General features: G+C 36.1%; 1 protein-coding gene across 9 annotated transcripts in view; it reads right to left on the minus strand.

Moving 5' to 3' along the window:
• NSD2 (nuclear receptor binding SET domain protein 2) overlaps nucleotides 1-18988 on the minus strand; it is a 102469-nt gene that overhangs the window by 19665 nt on the left and 63816 nt on the right. For 8 of the 9 annotated variants that reach the window (XM_056339930.1, XM_056339961.1, XM_056339941.1 and 5 more), the window contains 5 exons: nucleotides 15064-15208; nucleotides 13986-14063; nucleotides 12399-12517; nucleotides 9196-9277; nucleotides 8061-8185 (listed from right to left, as the gene is read on the minus strand). In XM_056339930.1, coding sequence (XP_056195905.1) covers nucleotides 8061-8185; nucleotides 9196-9277; nucleotides 12399-12517; nucleotides 13986-14063; nucleotides 15064-15208 — 549 coding nt within the window. The remainder of the gene's footprint in view (nucleotides 1-8060; nucleotides 8186-9195; nucleotides 9278-12398; nucleotides 12518-13985; nucleotides 14064-15063; nucleotides 15209-18988) is intronic. The other variant, XM_056339970.1, reaches the window with a different exon arrangement.

The raw sequence follows: 18988 nt of genomic DNA on the forward strand, positions 1-18988 counted from the left end.
TTCATTACTATTATTCACACGTTAAGACTCCATGGGAACATGTAAGGACAAATTACCGCATTCTTCTGAGTTTTCTAGAGCTTTGTTATTGGGAAAACACTCATTACTGAGTCAAATTGGCACAAAATATTGGCATCTCTCTCAATTCTTTGGGTTTAGTATTATATTTTTACACATGAAAAGATACAAATTGTGGCAATGTGTCATTAGTTTAAGGATTGGGTCTACTCATCTCAAGGTATTTTGACCATACATTTCCGACAACAATTTTTTTTTGCAACCGTTACTCAAGCCCGCAACAGTCTGGGAATCAGCACATCAAGACTTTCTATCCCCAAAGTATTTTTAATTTTCTTTTGAACTATACGCTCAAACTCCCGGTTTGCAATAACCAAAGGAAGTGTTTAATGGATTCTTTCAAACATTGATCTATTTTTAGACAGACTATATAGGAATGCTTATAAAAACAATCTTCAACATTTTTAACTGAATGAAGATGCTTTGCACGCTGCAGTATTTGACGTATAAAGCCAGATTATACCAGCAACCACACTGAATACTGGGTAATTGTTTAATTGCTAAATGTAAGGATCAGACTGAGTGTTTTTTACTGCTGCCTGAACTACTACTCCCCGTTTTGTGCAAAAAGGATATATAATGTGCATAGGATTGTTTGTGCAATAACGGTTTCCTTCTCATGATTACTCTGAGTAACTAAGAAGTTGTTTTTGATGGAGGCTGTTGGGCAGACTAAGAAAAGAGGAGGAAATACATGCAACTCCATACATTTGAAATAATACTTAAGACACTAGACTATTAAAAGGAATTAAATTGAGTCAGCTATGTGATCTTGTGAGCTTATATGTTTATATTCTTAATTTTGCCTTTTGATTGAAGCTTCCTAAAAGGGTTAAGGGGGGTGTGGGCAGGAAAATTATTTGACATAAGTAATTGTGTAGAAAATAATTTCTCAAATGTTTTCCCTACTGCAAGACTTTCCTCAGCTGCAACACCAAGTTTCAGTTAACTGCATAGTTCACTGCACCATAAATTAAAAGCATTTAAAGGTGAAAGGATAAACATTGCTCACACTGTTCAGTACATCTAAATGCTGAGTTCAATTCTACAACAATTTTTCAAGCATTTTTTGCAACCAGGTACCTGATTCCAGTCCCAGCCACATGCCTCAGCAGAAATGCGAGCCAAATCTTCAGTGCCTCTGGCTTTAAAAAAAAAAAAAAAAAAAAAAATTGGATGCAGGCTGGTATGTACGCTCAGCTTGCATATTTCTAGAATCACATGGGTGTACTTTGCAAATGGTATTGTTAGTTCCACATCTGGATGGTTGAAATTCCACTTATTAAAAAAAAGATAGGTACTGACATATACTCACTTGGCATTCAATAATACTGATATGCATTACAAGAAAGGGTAGTCTGGAATTTAAAATTCAAGTGATGTTGTGTTTCAAACTAGGTGAGGCTGATGTGAAATATTTAAGTGGACATTTGCTCTATCCAGTCACCCACTTGAGGAAAAAAAAAATATTTCCATTTAAATTTTTCTACTTCCTTTCAGACAGCTCCAAAATCACAGTAAATACCAGTGCCAGCAAAACCGTTATACTGTAATTAAAAGGAAAAAGACATTCAGAAACTCCACGTCTGAAAATAAATGGCTGTACTCATCCTGTCTGCAGCCCGAGAATTTAAGAAGTGACTACAGCAAGAACATAAAATACAGCTGTTCTGCTTGTCAAGACTGGCTCTCAATCAGCTGTTGAGCAGGCTATTAAATGTGCTTTTTGTTTTAGGCTTAGGATTAAGTCTTCCATTTTTAAAAGATGATCCATAAAAGCATCTTTGCTGGCTCAGTGTTATTCTGGGGGGTGGGGAAGGGGTGTTGTGGTCTCTTTTATTTCCCTGTAACTCTTAGCTAAAGGGTGTCCTAAAGGACCAGAGCATCAGTACTTGTTAAGGCAAAAACTCATGCCTCATGGAGCACGAAGCAAGTTTCAAATACCACTCACTGTGTGTTAGCAATTGCAAAGGGAACAACATTCACACTTCTGGGCTTATCAGCTTCACTGGGACTCCTCTCCTAGATCCAATTCAGACAAGCTTTCCCTGCCCAGTGTTTAAAGGTTCAAAAGGAATTCGGAAATTTTGAGTGAAAGAGTTGCCAACATTTATGCATCTATGGTGCCCACACTGGAATGGGCTCCAACAGTTACTACTCCACCAGTCCCACACCTTTTCAGACTTCTCTAGCTACACCAAAGTGCAATTTTCATTAAAAATATTTCTTCCTCAGAAAACTCACTTGATTAACTCATTCAGTCTTATAAAAACATTTCTTATATTAGTTATACTTGCTTAACAGCCCTTCTTAAGCACTAAGAATACAAGCTTTGGTCTTAGTCATATTCAAGACAACGGTGGTGTTCTGTCTTGTGCTTAAGCAGTTAAAAAAGCAACTTAAAGGGCAAATTTCTCCAGAGCCAAAAAAGTTAACCCTCCCACTTCCCCTTATTTTACTCTAGCATCTCCTGGTTTATAATCCTGGCTGTAGAACGTCAAATGGAAACAAAATCCACTATGTATGCTTCTTTTAAAGCTAGGGGTATATAAAATGAAAACAAAAGCATGCAGAAAATTATTTCCTTTTGGGTTTTTTTGTTTGGTCACCTCCACAGCAGGATCAATAAAAGGGCCCACAAAGAATGACCTACCACTCTTTCAGAGTTGTCTTAAGACACTTACTGGCTTAAGTGGCATCCTCTCTCAGGTCATCTGCTATCTTTTAACAGATACATTGCATCTTTTAAGAAGCATTTTAGAAGCATGTTTCCATGACTTCTGAATGCTGTTGCCTATCAAGTTCCACCTTGCTTAAAACTAAGGACACTGCTACAAGCTCAGACTTCCTGACCTGAGTTTAGAGGCAGTGATTGCTACACCACAGCCATCCAGGAGGAAGTGGTCTGGACTGGCTAAGAGCTTTCTCTACAAAGCTTTGAGTATGCATGTTCTGATAAGCAAACTCTTTAGTCTTTCCACAGACAAACCCCAACTGCATTTTTTTTTTTTTCTTATTAAGAAAATCTCAGTGGCTAGAGGGTTGGGCTATTTTAATCTAAGCACAATTCATATCAGAGTAAGTCAATAAGCAACATACAAACAATAGATCAGGCTGTATTCAAAAGACAATCTATTGTGCACCCACACGGAGACAGAAAAACTGACAGAGCCAATTGAGTTACAGTTAACATTTCCTTTATTTCAGTATAAGAATTCCTGAACTGAATGAAGAATGATATTTTGGCCCATACTGCTAGACTAGATAAATTCTTTAAGTATGCGGTGCCACAAGTGTACACAGTACTATAATAGCAAAAAAAGACGGCCTGGGACAGGTTTCATTTTTATTATTAGCAGGAGTTAAGACGTTTCAGATAAGGATATTATGCATTTCTGAATTTGCCTGGAAAGTTAATTAAAACTATCAGAACACTTTAAAACATTGTAAAATTGCCTACAGATACTCATGATACTTTGGTAGGGGATGTGGAATAAAAACCTACATCAGGTAAACATTCAGTAAACAGATTCTCTGCATTCTGAAGCCTAAGTCATACACAGGATGAAAATAATTACAGAAGAAACTTAATTTTCTACACCGAACGTGCTGCCAAAGAACAGAGCCAAGCCTAGAATTTTTTTCCATGTCAAAGTAGAAGCAATGTAACAAAACTGTACGATCTGGTGGGCAATGCAGGTCATTTCATTTGTTAGAGGCTTTAGCAGAGGTTTAGCAAGAGACAATTACTCGCAGTGTTCCACAAAAACGTACCCCTGACAGCTTACTGCTGCTTTGAAACGGGATGGGAAAAATATCTATAGGCATAAAGAAATAAACACAGCAAAGAACTGTCTGCTAAGTCAGAGGATTTAAGGTGGCACTATATATTAAATTATCCTTAAGTATTGTTTTGAAGAGAAAATTATCTTCTTAGGAAGCTAGAATGAAATGCTAGAAGCACACTGATTTCGCTTAACAACCTGCAAGGCTAGTTTCAACTATTTTTTCTTTAGGGCAGTAGTTTGTTTAAAAGAGCATGAATTCCTTTCTTCCTTCCTGTTCTTAGGATCTCAAAGACAGTTATTTTTACCTTCAGTATGCGTGCTTAGAATATTTCAGTTGTATACTGTAGGATAACTAGACTCTAGGGTTAATAAATGGAGCTGACATACTTTTCTGTTCCAAGTTGCACATGTCTTATGACTGCATTCTCGATTAAATACCTTACCTTTTAAGAATTGCATGTTTTCTCCATTGTGTATACATGTTAATACCCATTTAAAAATGCAGCTAAACCAAATCTGCCTCAAATTGGTAATGTGAAAAAATTACACTGTTTAATATGCAGAAAAAGAGCAAAACTTCAGGTTTGCATTATTATAACTTGCATTATTATGCCTTAGAAATGCAAGAAGTTGTAGCTATAACCAGCTTGTTTTGACACTGGATGTTACAGAAAAAAGAAATCCCTCTAGGGAGGATACAAGGAACTTATGATAAAAGGAACACCTTCAAAATCTTTCACAGGCTTCTTTAAACTGCCGTCTGCTGGTCAGCTCATACTTGATGAAGATACGATGAATAACAGGCTAGCTAAGAATTTAAAGTATTACATATTCTTTATTTTGTCCTCTCTTAGAAAGAAATTACAGTTTCTTTGCCAAAGTTCAGAAGCAGTATCTAGACTCTGCAGAATACTACGATACTTATCTACTGTCAACAAATCCATCCAATTTAATGAAGCCAGCCGATAACCACAAAAACTGAACAGCTAAAGCAGGTATGTTTCATGCAAACACACAAAGTGCCAATAATCCAGTAGTAATGGTAATGTAAAGCCTTTTTTATTTATTAAAAAAATACTGGTTACACTTTACTGGCACCTACTACATTGTTGGGAGGTGGAGGGCCAAGGTAAAAAATGAGAATACACCACCTGTATCTCTTCTCACAAATAACATGGATTTTGGATGGTTACACCAAGTCTTACAGAGGCAGTAAAAAACTACTCCGAGCTTTTGCAGACTCTGAAGTGTTGAGTTTCTTTCTCACATCTGGCCCTACCAGTTGCTCATTAAGAATTTAGATTTTAAATAAAATCGTATTTCACATGAAGCACTGGAGGAAATGATTACTGATGTCAAGTGCCTAGAAGTAAAATTAAGTCTTTTGTTTCAAGATTAAATGCAGAAATGAAATTTATTCATTCATGTATAAACACCTTACTGTTTCTGTCCATCCATCTTAAAACGACTTCAAAACCCAATTTTTTGAAGGGAGTGAAAGCCTACCTTTTAATCCCTGATATGTTAGGTCTATAAATGTTTGCTTGTTCTTATGGCAGTAGCGCACACCTCCACCTGTCTCTCTCCCCTGTACATTACATACCCAAAGTAACTATCAATTGAAAATTTGGCCTTGACTAATTTTACAGTATTTCAAGTAAACCCCATTAAAAAATTCCCCCAATAACAATAAAAAGTATCCAAAATATTTTTTAAAAATGTCAAATAAGATGCATCTTTCAAACAAACAAAAAAACCTGAGCACACCCTTCACACTGAACACTCCTTTCCTACAACTTAGTTGCAATGAACTGACATTTAAAAGGTGTGCAGCTAGCAACAGTCCTTGACAAATAAGTCATATCCAGGTTCCATTCTGGAACCAGCTGTCCACAAATGGTGGGGGGCAGGGGGGGCGTGCGGGGAAAGGAGAGGGGAAAAAAAGGTCAGAATCCACTTAGCATTGCTTGTGGAGGTGTATGTGCTTGTGGAATATGCATATTTTTTTCTATCTTTGTTAAGAGAGCATCTAAACAACATTTAGAAGTATTACAGTGAACACAGAAATATAAAAGTTAAACAGTAAATGTATTTAATGTTGAGCAGAATTACATCCTATTCAATTAGCTGTGCACAGCTTTCATCATTGCATGATTGTATTTATTTTTTAAACTCTTTCCCTTAGCATTCTGGAGAAGGTTCCTCTCTGGATGACTGCTCTCAGGGCACACACATATTTAACCATTTAGACAAGTGCTAAATAATAATACAAAAGGGGAAAAAAATTTTAAAGCCACCCACACAATCCAAAATTTACATCTTTCCTTGTTTTGTAGAATAAATCAATAGTAAGTTCAGAAACACATGCCTGACATTTGTGTTTTATTTAAAGGCAAAAAGTATTTATTATTATATGAAACTGGGTCCAGTCCTTAGTTGGTATAGGTTCAGGTTAGTATAGCTTTAAACCATCTAAGGATCTAGCCCACTAATCCAGTCCCTGATGCACCCAGCCCTGCAAAATCTCTGTTATTTGACAGGGTGTTATTTCCTGTTATGTCGATTGGGATTGTTCTGATATTTTAAAACCTTTTACACTCTTGAAAACAATTAATTCCTTTTCTAGTTTTTTGTATCTGTGTTCTGTAAGCAGTGTATGATACTTTCTCACATCTTCTGCTGTTTAGCAGTAACTGAGTAAATTAAGAGCTAAAGTTTTAAAAATTTCCATCTCAGCCTATATAACCATACCCTTTTTTACATGTGAACCATTAAGTCACAACCGAAAATTAAAAAAAAAAACTAGTCTTTTGTTGAGAAAGATTTCTGGAGATTTCAGTTTATAAACACCATATAGCAGAAGATTCTTTCTCCCAAGATTACAACATTTAGAGACACTATTTAGAGCCACAAAGACCGTATGTTCTTTAAACTGGCCTGGCTGAATAGATGGCCCCAAATACAAACAGCCATTACACAGCAAGTCCCAGCAGTAAAGCCAACACAGCAGAAGCTGTGGTAAGTCAATAGATGGGAGTCTCTTAATCCAGAGAACAAAATGAGAACAAATATTGCTTTGACTGCTGCTATGGATATTATTTCCTGTGGGACTTCCTTTGCCTGTTTCATTGGGTTACAAAAGGGAGAATTCAGTAGGGTTTTCTGTTAAAATATTTTTCCAGTTACAGTAGGATATACAGCCATTAACATGCAATCTTTTTTCCCCACCCAAAATGTAAACCATGTACTGAACATTGCCTAGATATTTTAACTGCATTCATTATAGTGTCTAAGCACCTCATGCATTTGTTAGGGGAGATGAGTCTCTAGGATAGCTGGAAGCCCTACTCCCTTGTTAGCAGGCAAGTACTTTCTCTACAGCTTTTGTAACACAAACTGCTTGAAGCCGTTTGTCTATAGATATTTTACTAAATCCTACCAACTACATTTCTGATTCCACCTGCAAAACAGCATGCGTACTTCACCCTCATGCTGCCACTCTTTGGCTGATTGGTTTTAACAGTGTAGATGACTCGGAGAATGGTTTAATGGATTGTATGAACACACTTCTGGTACATACATTTCATTTATTGTATGTCAATTGAGAAGAATTACAGTTCCAAATATGCAGAGGTAAGACTATGATTAGTAAGTATCAAAAAGATTCATCCTTCACTGCCTGTTTAGCTCTATTGGGAATGAAGCTATTTGCATCACAGAGAAATAGCACTTAGCCTGAAAACTAATTTGAGCTTGAAGGGGCTCTGCTCAGAAAAGTGTCCAGTTCTAGATCAGAGGATCAGGAAAGTTGCTTCAATATAAAAGCTATGGCAACATGACGATATTGAGTTACATAATGTAACTAATGTAGTACACTTACATAAAGTCTGTAGAAGAAAATACAGAACACACCGGCAATTTACTTTGCCTCTAATAGAAGGTTACAATTCTAAAACTTTGTTGGTAAATACATTAAAAACCACAATAATATCTCGACGTCCCCAAATCAGACGTTCGTATTACAATAAATGAATTTGCAATGCACACATTAACAGGTTTCACAGAGGCCAAAACTGTAACTTGTCTAGAGCACCAACGTTAGAGAATTCGCCTTTGATTTTGTTTTTAAACAAGATTCACACCTGAAAATTTCTGTAATTAAATGGCTGTGTGCAAACACCACTTTTTTTTTACCTCATTCTCAGTTAAGGAAGCTGAAGGAGATGAACTCTTGCTAAAAGCAAGAGTTGAAGATTCTGCTGCTGAAGCCCGATTTCGCTTCTTCAGAGGTTTACAAGCATCAGACAGATTTTTCGTTGCTGTAAAATAATTTTGGTTTACAAAGTGAAGTTTGGAACTTTAAAATGTTATCTCCCTGAAGCTATTTAAAATACTCCTTCAGATAAAGGAATGATTTAAGTAGGTCTTCTGGGCACCTACGTAGGGCTGAGAGAACATGAAGTTTCTGAAACCATGTGTTTTGGCTTGATTTTACAAATAAAGAAGTTTCTATTAATCAAATATATACTACAAATGGCTAAAAAATGTCTTCCCGATTTTTTTTGGCTCATTTCTATTAAAATAAAAGTATCTTGTGACTTATAACCTCTTTAAAGCAGAGGTAACAGTTATCTCCTCAGATAAACATTAGAAGGCCTATATGATCTCACCACAACCTGAGTACCACTAACACTTAGTTAAGAGAATGGTTATATACAGGAGCCAGGTACCAGACATTATCTATGGCACGTCACCACTTCTACATTGCACAGAACTTGCAGAAGCTTACTCGTCTTTGGCATATCATTGTAATACCTAGAGACATGCTCTTACAGAAGTTACTTCAAACTTGAGCATCATTAATTAACAAGTTTTGGATTCTGGTCCAAGGTTATTCCTAATTCCCTCTGGTGCTCCACGCTGCCTCCCATCAAGCATCATTTTAAAAGACTAAAATCACATAGTAACTGATTACATTGATGGTCACTGCACTTGTTTTGTTGGGCTAATGCACAATGAAAAACTGGAGCAGTAGGATTTGTATCACTGCTCGCCAAGATCACAGGGCAATAGCTTTAATTTGGTGCCATCAAACGGTGAACTTGTGAACTGCTGCTCTAAATCAGCAATACACAATTCCATTCAAGTATATACTGTTCCAAACTGGTGGTAGTTAAGGAAGAGGGCATGCTCCCCCCCCCATCTGTGGCATAGTGGCTATAACTGGTTATTATGTCAGCAAAATTTAGCCGGCTGCCTCAGACAACCTGTTTATTTTAAAATTATTTACTTGAAAAAGTTACATTAAAACTTATTCTGACCACATTACCTGACTGGTTCTTTTGTGAAGAGGAGGTTTCTGTGACCTTAGAAGAGTTTGTTTTTGCTGTTTTGTCATTGCTTGTCTCCCTCTGTCACAAAAAAAAATATGAAAAAATAAAAAAACTCCTAATTTATGAGTGGTTGGATAAAACTGGCAATTACTTCTGGATTTATGTTATTAAAAAGAAAGTGTCTTTACAAATATCTGAATGCTAATGTAGTTAAGCTAGCCCCATTTAAGTGATTTTAAAAACTCATTCACAGCACAGGGTACAAACCCATAAACAAATGAGAAAAATTAAAGAACACAGTATTCCAGCATCCCACTTATCCATCCCAAACTCAGCATATCAAAAATGGGAGCTCTAAATGAACACGAAACATGTAAATTATCCTTACTATTCTTCGTCTAAACTGGTCAACTTAAAGCCTTTAATTATTAAAGGTAAACTGCAGAATCAGTATATAAATTTAAGAATAAACCCTGTGCAGAATTTTAAGTCTCAGAGAGGCTTGCTTTCAACTCCACAACTTATAGCAGTGCCATTTTTTAAATTACTATGGTTAAGATTGTTTCAGCATTTCCAAAATAAAAACACTATTTTCAAGGGAGCATAAACAACACATGAATTTGCTCCAGATTGAGAATTTATCATTAAAACTTTAGGCCAAAACCTGGGGAAATTTTTGTTAAAGCTTTGTCAAAATCAGACACTGTTCCTTATACATGCCATTATTTTTTTCTTCTTGTATGTTACAAAATTAATTCTAGTACTAAGTCACTCAATTGTAGCTGAGAACGCTTAACAAATGCTCACCTGATTTGTAAGAATAATTCTATTGAACAGAAGGTTTTACATACTTTTTCAAATTCATCTGACATTCAGTTTTACAAAAGATGTGTAGGTGAACACCTCAAAGGCCAGAGAACCGGTTTACTTTGTAAAAATAAGTATCAATGACTACTGTACTACAGATGTGCTACACTGTGCTTTTACTGACTTCTAAGTAGACTAAGATGCCCTACCACTAGCGCCACTGGAGGCTCCCAGTATCAGTTTTGTAAGATTATGGTTACGGTTCTGTGTAAAAATGAAAGAAAACGTACAATATAGTTCACTCTTAAATTTAAAGCGTGCTTTACAGAACCCCCATTTGCTAATGTGCATTTTTATATACATCATGAAAGCACCAATGAACAAATCAGTTTTTCAAAATTTTCATATGGGTATTTATGACTTAGTTTGTGCAAAAACATTCAGATTTCATAAATAAGAATTAAGGACAAAAAGGAGTGGATAATGCACAACTCTCATGCAAGAAGTAAAACATCATGGAAAAAAACCCAAAACATTAAAGCTCCTCCTATCCAAAATGACTGTAACAGAAGCCTGCAGGTAAACTGAGAATAGCAGAAGGAAGGTGTATGGTTAGTGTTTGCTTTTTTGAATCATTACATGGACATTTTCACTGTCATTCACTAAATGTTTTATGAAGCAGCGGCACATACAGCTAGAAGTACCCTGGGCTGGTGAAGGCAGGAAAAAGACTAAGAGATAATTCATACAAGAACCTGCAAAGCAACCATTCTACAGTATCTGACCCTTCTGTGGACAGAAGCACAAACACTGCTATATGCATTTAGAGTTTCCAAATTACCTAATACTTACATACACCAGATTCCTTGTAACTCGTTCTGATAAATGGATCAGATAGAGAACAACACTTTTAAAATGCACATTACTAAGTCAGTGTTATTAGTGGTATGTATCTTATGGGAACCATTAATCTCTTTTATGTATTTATTTTCTGTTAGCATTCACATCTGCATCACAGCATCAAAGATACCAGAACCTCGTCTGCATGAACTATATACTGCAACCACCTTTCATTCTACTTGTAATAACGTAGGCTAACTGTACTGTACGAATACTGGTGGGACAGTAAAGAAGTAACTTTAGGGACAGTCAAAACAAGGACTTCATAGCAGGAATTACTTGCAATAAGTCAACTTAATTATTCCATGGATCTAGTGTATTGTAGTGAATTCAAATCAATAAGACAAGTTTAAAAAGGGACCAAGTGATCAGATGAATATTCAACAACTAATCTGTTAGAGCAAGAAGAGCAAAAGCCAGCTTTGGCCCTTCTTTCTGCAAAGGTAACAACATTTCTCAAAGAATTATCTTTGTCCCTTGCTAATAAGCTCATTAAGTCTGACTATCTGAAATTCTATTTATTTTTTATACTGAACTCTAAACAAGCTGTCTGAATATCCACAATATTGAGAGAGGTACTAAAATAACCAGCCTACCAAACAAACTGGTATCTACAAATGTAACCTCCATAATTCATTTAAAAAATAAATCCACTGCCTTTCCTCATATTAGGTTGTTTCGTTTAATCGCTGTACCACTAAAATCCTGAGATGAGGTCTGCAATGCGATACACTACAGTATGATACTATAATAACATATCTGAAAACACTCGTGAGCTAAGCTTTCCACACAAGTAAAACCCAGGAAGTTCACTGGTCTACATGCATGACTAAATAAACCTACGCTTAAGTCTCTACAAGATTTGGGCTGTATCCATATGCAGTTTCAGTGACCTATGTAAGGAAAAAATCTCATTCTCACAGGCAAACTTAAATGAAAAGGACACTGTGGTTTGCACCACAAATATACTGTAATACTTACTGCAGTTTCCTAACTTAAGAAATGGGTCAGCATGCCACTCTAAAATGTTCTATAGGCTTCCAGTTCTTGAAAAGGAGTTTGCCTGTTTTGCTTTACTTGCTTTCGTCTCTCCCCCTGCTTTTGTCTCAATTAAGTATTGACTAAAGATTTTTTTCTTTTACATTCTTGTATAAATCTCTGAACTCCACTTCAGGAGCAAAGAAAAAGAACTACAAAGCATGACAACACAGAAAGGTCATGCCTCTGCACATTCCTTCAGGAAACAGGTTTTCTGAGCATACATTTCCACCACAGTTTAAGTAGCAAGTGCAGCTTATCATACCTCCATCCTCAAAACCAAAGAAACCCCCCCCCATAAGCTCACATGTATCTCTGAATAGTTACAACAGTTTGGTTTGATATACAGACATTACTTTTTTAATCCTGAAAACGGAAATGCTGACAAACTTAACTACAGCAATGTGATTGGTGCTGCTATAAATCAACCCAAACAAACCAATGACATAATTACCTTCCGATTATTCTGTTTATCCATCCTGAGTCTTTTCCTAGGTGCTTCCTGAACTTCAAAATCTTCTGTAGGTTCCTTTGTCCTCTTTTTTTGGTTTCTTTTATTTCCATGTAAGTTACCTTGGGATGGGGGATGGGGGAAACTTACATGAAAAATAATCTAAAACCCACTTTCAAATTATTTTGAACTGATCTAGTTAAGTTACTTTTCTTTCAGTCATTATTTTAAAAACACGGTTAAACATTAACACAGTTTGATGACCTCTTAATACTTAAGGTCTGGTTTCTGGTGCTGAAGACTAACTCTAGAACACATCCAAATTGACTGCTTCATAGTCTTATTTTAGAAAGATGAGTCTACCTGCATAAGCACTAGTTTAAGATCTGAATACTACTGCCCAACATTTGTTTCATATTGTCAGACTGCACATGATCAATCTATACAGCTTTTAACTCTCCTGCCACTTGTAACAGTGTCTCATCACTGAAATGAATTAAGTCTCCTCCTTAAGTCTCCTTCAAGTTCTCCAAATGATACAGATGAGGATACTGGCGACATCTAATAAGGGGCCTCTAGAAAAGACAAGATATCACCAACCACAGAGACTAATTCTCTCCTTCTAGTATGACAGTTTCAGACTCTCTCTAACAAGTTTACTTGTATTTTAAAGGAGACTGTAAGATCCCCTTCCTTTGTGAACCAAAATCCTAAGAACAGGATCATGTTGGTAATTTTAAACCAACGGACTTACTTACATATTTAGATGATCGTTTACCACAAAGTTCAAGCAGCTGCTAAATTACAAAAGGTCAGTGACTGACCTACATACCCCTTGCACAGGTTCAGCTACTGTTTGCACTTTCTCTACCTCAGAAAGATAGATGAAGGTTTAGGAAGTGGTCTGCTTCATCAGGATGAAATGACAATGTTGTTATACTCTCCAGTACTCTCTACTTTATGAAGCTACAGAGTATTATTAGTACAGATTGCAAGCTCCAGGGGCACAGATATATTAACTGAAAATTGCCCTACTGCTACAAGCATTTTATTCCAGTGGGAACAAATAGCTGTAAATATTAAAAATATAGCAACTTGAAAATATGGATAATTTTCAAATTAATGTTCTTATCTAAACAATCTAGGACATACTCTATTATCAGACTCTGAATCCACAAAGCAGATTGAAATGGCTCCAGGAGAACCTGCTACTTACAAAAAGCCAGCAAAAAAAATCCCACAATATTCTTTCAAGTTTAAGATAAGAGGATTTGGGTAGGGGAACGATTGAACTGACATGTTTTCATCTGTAGATAACTATAAACGTACACAATATATGTACTAGAAACACCTGGTACAGGTACAATTTCAATTACATTTCTTGCAATATGACACTGAGGAAGGTGAACAAAATTCAGCACTACAGTGTTTAGATATTTAATTTGGGATCCATTAAAATTCTAATGTCAAGGAAGACAACATCTGAGATAAAATAAAGAGATTATGATACGTGGGCGATTACATAAAAAAATACACTCAATAGCTACTTATAATGATGAACTATTTGCACACAACACAAATTTCAATTACTTCTGGATCTTGATCTCCTTTTAGGTGAGTCTTGAAACACTTTACGTTTGGCCTCTCCAATATTCTTCAATGATGAACCTTGAGAGATACAGAATGTGTTTTTTTTTTTAAACTGATATCCAAATATTTCACATTTAAAATTTAAAGTTAAAAACTTTTCAGTTTTCCACAAAATGTTATTTCACACACACACATAGTTAACAAAACTGACTGCCATTTTTATACAAGTTTTTCCAAGTCTCACAAACTTTCAAACACTCCCTCTCATTCTTGTCATTGCCCAAAGCAGCACCTGTAGGCTTCTAATACTTCCATAATGTCTTCTTGCAGTGCTGTAAAGCTATTTAAATTTGAAAAACGATAGCTAGTTAAATTTGATAAAGTTCATGCAAATGCCAAACTGCCTTCCTCCATCTTTCTCACATAAGTGACTCTAAACCCCCTCAAATATTTTGCAAAATAATTGAGACCGTTTATCAAAACCAAACGCTAGACAACAGCAATAAAAAAATAAAAGGAGAAAAAAGAAAATATTTGCAATCTTGTACAATGTCCTAAAAGCTTTGAGTAGCACAATAAAATGCCAAATGGATGGAAGTTTCAGAATAAAGTTTGGAATACTTCTTCCTGAGTTGATAATGATATGAGGTAATATACTTTAGGTATAAGTGAAGAAAAGATTAAACTTTTTAAACCATTTCCTAACTATTCTATAAAAAAACAACTCAGATTTTACAAGTAATAACACAACTTCCCTTCCCACCATCCACTCATAACAGGCAGTGGATGCAATGGCAGCTGCTTATGGGCAGAAGAAGAATGAGAAATTAGCAATCTCTAAACAGCAGAAGGTTTACATATAACATCTTTGCAGAACAATGAGCAAGAAATGTAGACTTCATGGGTTGCGTTTATTGTAACCATTGGCATTCCTTTGCTATTGGCACAAACACCAAGAATTAAAACTGGAAAACAGTGTGAAAGCTGTTTTCCCTACAGGTCTCAAATATGTGCTTAGTTTAACGCCACTATGTATATCAAATTTAGTTAGAGTACACTAGCACAGTTTTACGTTTACCAGAGTCTTCTTCAGATTTGGGAGAGGTCACTATGGCAAACTTTGTGTTATAGCGAGCTTTCTGTTTTTCACTAAGCATGTTCCACTGCGATTCCAGCAATTCTTCAATCTCCTCACTTGAAGCATCTGGATGTTCAGCAACCACCTATACATGCAGAAACAGGGTTGTATTTAAAAAAGGTGACCATTGAAAAGAATGGTGTACACAATTCTATTGCTTTGGAAAAACTGGATGAAAACAAGTTATCTAACATTCCCGCTATAGACAGAACTAGATTAAAACATGTATCCAGTTTTTCTTTGAATAACCCCTTCTCCCTTGTTCTCTGTCTCTCTAAAGAAAAAAAATATTGGGTAGCATATTTAGAAGTATTAAGAATAATTTTGGAAGCATCTAATTTGCCTTTTCACATTCAAAAACTGGATCAGTGTAAATTTTGTCTTGTGGTCATTCAAAAGTTTGTATAATTTCTTGATGAAGTTTAAATCTGTACCACAAAAGACAGACAAGCAATATAGGAATATATGCTAGCCTAGAAAGACATCCATCAATCTACAGAACTCATTAAAACCCAGAGCTCATTACACCTACCTTAGAAGAGCAATTTACATAAACTAGTACTTGATGTAACATGTAATACATCATTTTATGCTACATATATGACTATTAAGAACTCAAAAAGCTGTGCATCTTTTCTTAGTAACATGAGCATGACACATAGAATGTGTCAAAATCTTATCAACACAGAATTTAAAGAGAGTTTCTGGAAGTTTATTCAACACAAACAGAAAATCCAGTATAAAAACAAAGAAAAAAATCCTCTCAAACTCCTTCAGTATCCCCATACTTCTGCTTAAGGAAAACCAGATTTGATTAATCATACAAGTCAGAAAGCTCCAACACTGTATGATCTACAGAAATAAAATAGTAGCTTTAAAATTAATCCCTCTCATCTCATTACCTAGCATTCTCCAAAATCCTGTTACTGGAGTGATGCAACCGATACGCCAAAATCATAGAGTACAATAAAAACTAGGCCAACAAAGCCATGCGTTCAAACAGTAACACCATTCAACAGAACAGATACAAGTTTTCTGTGGTAAGTGGAAATGATTAAACCTAATTTCTTAGTGTCTTAAAATTGCATTTCGTGTTGTCAAACAGGATACATGTGTGACTAAAGCTTCTCCAGGGGGTTAGAATAGTTGTACCACCTTTCTTCTACTGGGATTATTCAATGTCTAGCAGGGAAATTTATGCTGTAATTTTTCTCCTAGTACAGAACTAAGAGTTCTCTTGCTTCTGTGTGCCATAACCCATCTGCATATAGCTTGGGGAATACAGCTACCTTTGGTAGCCTGTACTCAGATTTTGATTAAAATCCAGCAATGTAAAAAAACAAATTTGAGAGGTGAGAACATAGACAGACCTATAAGATACCCCTCCCACAAATCTCACTTCTTTAGGAAAAGAAATTAGTTTCAATTTTGACTATTGCTGCTGAGCGTATAGTTCATTGTGCTCAGCTAGGGCACAGGGTTATTTAACTCTCTAAGAAATAACTAGCCCTGTTCACACAAATGAGATACAGTTTAACATCACCTCCAGTCCCACCAAAATACAAATAAAACCTACTTTCAACGGAATAGGAGCACTGTGAAATAAGAAAAAGACACTCATGATTCCTAATGGCTAAGGAATCCTTGCAAAGGTGGCCCCCAAGGAAAATGCCCAGCAGTCTTCTCTGAAGTCTTTATACTGTAATACTCAATCCTGGCATACATACTGGAAATGATGTATCAGGTATCTTGACGTACATGAAAATCATGCACTTCTCCCTGGCACTTACTCTAACTGTGCTACAGAACACATGGAAGATCTTCTCTTGGATCTGGGAATTAGTATCACCATAGCTGTGGAAAACATGGTAATTAGACCAAGCGTCCTAGCTTATCCAAGGAAAGCATATTACCTTCACTCTCACTTGTCTTAATGTTCAACAACTCCTTACACATGCAGGAATCTTCAATTACAAACCCTTACTAGTGAAATCATATCTTAATTTACCTCAAAACAGACATAAGGCCCAGATCAATGAACTAATAAACATATAGCTGTCTGCCTCTCACTGAACAACACCTTTATCAAGTCAGACACCCCCTTCCAATGATTACACTTCACAGAAGAAGGACGTAAGAATGCCAACAGTACAAAATATATCTTTACTCTTTTGGTAACAGCACAAAATACTTAATGCGTCACTACAACCATGAAAGTGCTCCAAGCTCTCAATGCCTCCCTCAGGGAAGCATGCCTCTTAAATCATTAAAAACATCTTCCAGCAGAGTTTATCCAGTCTTCCAGCAGCCATCATTCATTTCTAAAAATTTCAACTATTCCTCACCCTCCTATCCCCAGAAAAAGTAACACAAAAAGTAGTAATTAATAAAATCAAATTGATACATGAGTCCTACTACCATACAAAGCTAGTCTCCAAGCAAGACAGAGCAGAAATGGCTCTACTTTTGAGAGAGCTTGTGATTATTAGAGGTCCCAAAAGAATATAGTCTTCAGTCATTTGTTTCCATTCACTTCCATCCCTTCAATAGTCTGGGGGCAGAGAGCCTCTTCTGGATCTATAACTTCCCTTTCTTCTAAGTTTCTACATGTAAATACTCAAGTAGCTATACACTGAACTCTCAGATGTCATCAATAAAGTAGCTCAAACCCAGGTCTGTTTCTTAGCCAATGTTATAACTCCTTCTAAAGCATCAGAACATCTACAACAGCAACAAAACAAATCCTTGGATGGAAAGCAAACCATGCAAATTGAACCAGATAAGCCTAAACAAAGGCGAAACTGAACACTAGTTTGGATACAATCTCCACCTTCCACTGAAGGCACAAAACTGCCATTTTAAAAGCGATGTGACAGGCTGGAAGTGTTAACTAAACTCAGGTAACTTAGGTTCTGTACAAAAAGCATGAATATCTAAAACAGTATTTCCCCACTTCACCAGTTAATTTTGAATCAAGAGAAAGACAAGTTCTACTGCCCTGATCGGGATCGGTTAGAGGGACTGTTATCTGCAGCCACCTTGTATCTGCATTTTTTGTAACCTAGTTCTCTTCTGTGTGCAGAAGTGCTTTGCTACCTATTAGAATGGATCACACAATCAGGTGGATTTGGGTTTTCATGAATGATCTTATTAAGGTATTCTAGGCAGAAATGGTAGGATGACCTCTCTGTAAACATATGTAATATTTTGAAACCTACTTCCTTCTACTTTAATTGCAGCATTAGGCACTATCATCAGTGTGACTTTCAAGTTTATGCAAAGTTTTCAGTTTCCTGAAATGATGCTGAAGACATAGCAGTTCCTCAGTGTTGAATACTGCAATAGTATTCATATTTTCCATCTATTAATTTGAGAATTACAGTATAACCATAGTAGGGAATGAAGCTTGATAACTGGCACAGAAAACAGAAATATAACATCAGAGACTCATCATGTCTCTTCTGTGGTAAGATATATTTGGCTAAAAGTCCATAAACCCAGTCATAATAATCTCATTTCTTCCAGAGAAGTAATTTCACATCCCTCAGTATTGCACAAGACTTCTTGCTACCTATGTTAGAGGCCAAGGAAATTCCCCCTTACCACTATACAAGACACAAGGTTACTTACAGAATAACTGGAAATAGAACTCATGCCTCTCAAACATAAGACAGATGATTTACCATACAGCTTTTTGTAATGAGTATGTCAAAATCTGTATTTAATACAAAACCCTTTCCTTCCCGGAACCAACAAACTGAACTGCCAATGCTTCTCTCAATTTAACCAAAGACATTAAAAGGTATGTGTCATCTTGCATTCATTTTCATTCTTAATACTAGCTTAAGTTGCAATGATCTAAAAA

Source organism: Falco biarmicus, chromosome 1 (genome assembly GCF_023638135.1).
Source record: "Falco biarmicus isolate bFalBia1 chromosome 1, bFalBia1.pri, whole genome shotgun sequence".
NCBI classification, from domain to species: Eukaryota; Metazoa; Chordata; class Aves; order Falconiformes; family Falconidae; genus Falco; species Falco biarmicus.